The 4,815-nt window shown below is 43.9% G+C and overlaps 1 protein-coding gene across 1 annotated transcript in view; it reads left to right on the top strand.

Moving 5' to 3' along the window:
• LOC121724120 (doublecortin domain-containing protein 1-like) overlaps positions 1-4,815 on the top strand; it is a 77,738-nt gene that overhangs the window by 64,459 nt on the left and 8,464 nt on the right. Inside the window, exons 21-22 of the mRNA XM_042110477.1 lie at positions 3,631-3,754; positions 4,651-4,815. The exon at positions 4,651-4,815 is cut by the window's right edge and continues 23 nt beyond it. Coding sequence (XP_041966411.1) covers positions 3,631-3,754; positions 4,651-4,815 — 289 coding nt within the window. The remainder of the gene's footprint in view (positions 1-3,630; positions 3,755-4,650) is intronic.

Genomic DNA, 4,815 nt, shown 5'->3' with positions numbered 1-4,815 from the left:
TTACACAAATAGACATACTTACTCGCAATATACTGTGTGTGCAAATACAACAGTACACTATTTGGGCAGCCGTGGCCTACTGGTTAGCGCTTCAGACTTGTAACCGGACGGTTGCCGGTTCAAACCCCGACCAGTAGGTACGGCTGAAGTGCCCTTGAGCAAGGCACCTAACCCCTCACTGCTCACCGAGCGCCGCTGTTGTAGCAGGCAGCTCACTGCGCCGGGATTAGTGTGTGCTTCACCTCACTGTGTCCTCACTGTGTGCTGAGTGTGTTTCACTAATTCACGGATTGGGATAAATGCAGAGACCAAATTTCCGTCACGGGATCAAAAGAGTATATATACTTATATACTTATACTTACTTATAAACTCTGAAATTATTTTTTTAAATCATGGAGTAGATACGGCAGTTTGTTTTGCATTTCTCTCATGACCAGCCATCTTCATCTTCCTTATTGACTCATTTTGCCCTCAAATGCAAATTACTAAAAGCAGGTGGGTGTATGTATTTGCATCTACACATGTGTGTGTCTGTGTGTGTGAGTGTGTGTTGTCGGCCCCCGTCGGCTCGCTCTCTGATGGAGCAGGTGAGCGGCATGGCGTCGCGTTCTCATCCCGGCCCCTCCCATTAGCATTAGCGCTAATGATGGGCGCGGCATGGTGCAGCGCAAATCGGGGAGCGGGCGCCAGGGACTGGGGATGGAGCTGTGGGGGGGGGGGGGGGGGGGTGGACAGGGGCCCGGCTCTCAGCCCTAATCATCTCAGCATGGGCCCACAGCTCCCGGAGGATGCGTTCTTGTCATTACGCTCACGCTCAAACACCGGCCCATTTAAATGTCAGGCCTGATGGGCCCACTCCTCCCGCAGTCAGAGAGAGAGAGAGAGAGAGGGAGGGAGGAGTGAAGAGAGAGATAGAGAGATGCTATCTCCAAAGAGGGTGGGTAAAGGAGGAGGAGGGGGGAGAAAAAAATCCATCTGATCTGATGAGCAGAAATTACCTTTTAATTAGCCAATTCTTTAGGCTTTCGTAATTGTTTTGGTCACACAACAAATGTGAGGCCTGTAATTTTGGGGAAAAGCTATTTTGCGGAGTTGGAAAAAAAAAACGATGTGAGGATAGTGAGTAGATTTTAGGGAGGTGGTGGGGGGAGGGCACAATTTTGTCAGGCTGTTTCATTATGGGGATGGAGAAGAGTGTCTGCAGCATGTCAGTTTATAGGCTGTAACACTGAAGCTAAACACAAATCATATACACCTATCGCAGTCAAATCAGGTGTGAACAGCCCAAAGGACTACATATTTTTAACATGTAGTTATATTCAAGGTGTAAACTTTCCACATGATTGACAGTGGGACTGACACTTGACTGTATAAAACCTGCACTCAGTGATGCACTTTCTCTTATTGTACTCTACCTTTTTTAAATTGTTTTAATTTATTCTAGAATTGTTGAGAGATTGTTTGTGATTGATTGATTTAAGTGATTGATTGTTTTAAAAAGTTTTAAACGGTTTACCATGTAAGTCGCTTTGGCTAAAAATGCGTCAGTCAGATGTAATGTAATGTAATGATTGACCGTATATGAGAACCCTCGTTTCAGCTGTCACAGAGCCATACAAACATGGCCTAATGCTGGGATGTTTTCAGTGAAACCAGACCACAGTTCCAAAGTTCTGAGAAACTGTGAAGTTACTGTTTGTATTAGAGTCTACTTTGGTTGCTAGTACTGCCACTTCTATGAACATCTCCCGTTAATAAGACTTGAGCACAGAAGATGCACTGCATTTTTAGTCTTGAACTTTTGTTTACATTTCATTATTTTATCTGCTTATTCTAGCTATTCTTTTTTTATCTTATCTTATATTTTATTATTGATTTTACTACAAATTACCTCAATTATTAGTTAACCATCCATTCCTGTTTAATAAACTTTGTCTCTTACCACTTAAAGATCCATTGTTAAACAGACCCCTCTTAGCCCCTCTCTGTACTGTATTTAGCTCTTGGTCCACTTTAGTGATGCTGGACACTGCAAAATAGGCAAATCATATGCATAAGCCACTCTCAAGTGTCCGTGTGTGAACAGATGGTGCAGGTCTGAGATCAGACTGGATGGATAGCTTTCGCTGGCTTATGAAATCCAAGTTTGTCAGTGAATTTCTGTACAGATATCTATTCGTCTGCACCAGGACGCCTAAGTTCATTGGTCCTTATTCATCAGTGGTGCGTCACACGTACATACAGTACATACACAAATACACAGTATGTGGTTCATGTATGCATGTGCACACAGTGAAAACTCACTCTCCCACAGACACACACACACACACAGACATACACACTAAATACACACACAGATGTGTTTGCCAAGGGAGGGTGCTGACATTTAGCTCAAGAATTCCCCTTAAGATAAAATCATAGACAGCATTCTCCTCACAACCCCCCACCAGCTTGTACTGTAGTCCTCATTCACCTTTGCTTGGTTCCACATTTCACAGAAATTATAAGATAATTGTAGGATTTTGAACTCATTTGAGAACTTTGTCTCACACATATTCAACATGTCTCCTCAAATGTGTATAAATAGTAGAGAAGGTATGTGGTTGAAATAAATGGTTAAGTGCTACATTAAACAGGATGATTGTGGCAGCAATGCCTTAATCTATATACGTTGTTATATCCAAAAGGTTCAATCCCAGAGCAAGGGGAGATGCAGCAGGCTACCAAGGCAATCTATTTTATCGTCCTAGTGTGTGATGGAGCACTGTTTCCATCTAGTGGCGAGTCAATAAAACACCACAGGCAGTGTCACCATTTTGACCCCTGCGTCTCCAGTCAGTGGTTGCAACTCTGCCTCTGGCTCCGAGCTTCATGCACATGGTCCTCTAATGAGCAGTCTGGCCATCGGAGCAGTTGACTCGACCCCACACGCCCCCAGCCCCCATCCCCTAGTGCTGCTCTGAACCCCACTGTGTGTTTGGGTGAAGGATGCTGGGAGCTGGGCTTGGCGTGACAGGGTTATAGTGGCTGTCAGTGTCAGTCAAATGAGCAGTGGCTGATGGACTGGGCAAACTCTGCTTCAGGGACCAGCGTGGAGGTTTACCATGTGAGTGGATGTGATCCCTCTTTATCTGTCTGTCTATTCCTCTCTCTCTCTTTCTCTCTCTCTCTCTCTCTCTCTCTCTCTCTCTCTCTTAGTCTGTCTCTGTCTCTGTTGCCCAGAGGTGCAGCTCAGGGTGCACATCTGTGTCATGCGAGCACGGGCGGTGTATTCTCCACCAGTGCTGTGGGCATGCTGTGTACAGCACATAAATTAAAGTTCTCACTGGTGCCACACTCACGCCTGTACAGATCAAACCCCGGTTTCTGTGCAATTGTGTACTACCATTCAAAACAAAAGCTGGATGACAACAATGACTTTTGTTCAATCCCCAGGTTATGTTGGTATGTTTGTCTTTGATTGTAAAGACATTGTTTTGTTTGTTTTGCACAAGGAATGTTTTGTTTATTCTCTTTTTCATTAAGTGAAAGGGTCGAGATGTGTTTGAGGTGAAACTGCAGTGTTTGTCATGATGTGAGGTGGTGGAGGCCTACTCCTCTCATGCAGTCACTCATCTTCCTTGACGCAGGTGGGCCATCAGGCCAGAGAGAAGTCACAGCAAAGAGAGAGGGAGACGGTCCAGCACGCTGAAGCCACCGTGGAGACAGCATGGCTACGTGTGGCCACTGCTTCCCTGCGGGGAGATCAACGAGGTCAGTGATGGTTGAGAATCCTACAGTTGAAGTCATACGTTCATATACAATTACACATTAAAGCTTCCTTTTAGCTAACTGGTGAAGCCCACTTCCAGTCAATCATGCTAAGCAGGCTAAAGGTGTCAGACTGCGTTATTGGACACACAGAGAAGTATCCTTTTATCTAACTGGAGTAGACGACAAATAAGCTCATTTCCCAAACACTTGGCGTGTTCCTTTAAGCTTGGATGCAAACTGATCTTTCAGCGGGACAATGATTGTAAGCATTTCCAAAATGGTGACACATTTGTAGACAGAAAAGTAAAGATTTTAGAGTGATAAAAAGCTAAATCCAATAGAACATTTGTGGGCTGAACTGAAAAGGCAGGTTCAGGAAAGTATGAAGCCAGGAGGAATGGGCCATACTTCCTGCAGATTGTTGTGCGAAGCTTGTGGAAAGTTACCCCAAGCATTTGATTAAAGTTATACGATTTGAAGGCAGTACCACTAAATATTAACAAAGTGTATGTCAACTTTTGACTCTAAGGAATATCCTAAAATAAATAAAAGCTGAAAGAAAAAAAAACTCTTCATTATTCCATTAACCATTATTCTGGAATTTTGCATCACCAAAATACTGTAAAGTAGAGTGCGGGATATAACCTGAAATGAAAGAATTGTGGATTCATTGAATTTAGTCAGGGTGTATGTGATTGTGAACTTCTAACTTAAACTGTATCTTTCAGACAACACAGGAAAATCCATTGGCGTTCCTCCCATCACTTTAAATTCCTATGGAAAATGGAAATGAAAATCTCTTTGAATGTGAAATGTCCACTCTCTTAGTTAATTGAAAGTAACTCTCATATCAATAATCAACTTGACCTGCTCTTCTCATTTCTGCACCTCTCTAGGATCTGATGTGGCCACTAGAGGGTGCTCTTGTGCCTTCTAACCAGCCATTCCCTCTCAGCGGCACTAGGGGGCATCAGAGCTTCACACCACTGAGGCTGAGGGTGTTGAGGAATGGCCAAGTAGTTGAGCGCACCAAGGCCACGTCTGTCACTCTTCCAAACATT

Source organism: Alosa sapidissima, chromosome 11 (genome assembly GCF_018492685.1).
Source record: "Alosa sapidissima isolate fAloSap1 chromosome 11, fAloSap1.pri, whole genome shotgun sequence".
Classification (NCBI taxonomy): Eukaryota; Metazoa; Chordata; class Actinopteri; order Clupeiformes; family Clupeidae; genus Alosa; species Alosa sapidissima.
This window is presented reverse-complemented; position numbering and strand designations above follow the sequence as displayed.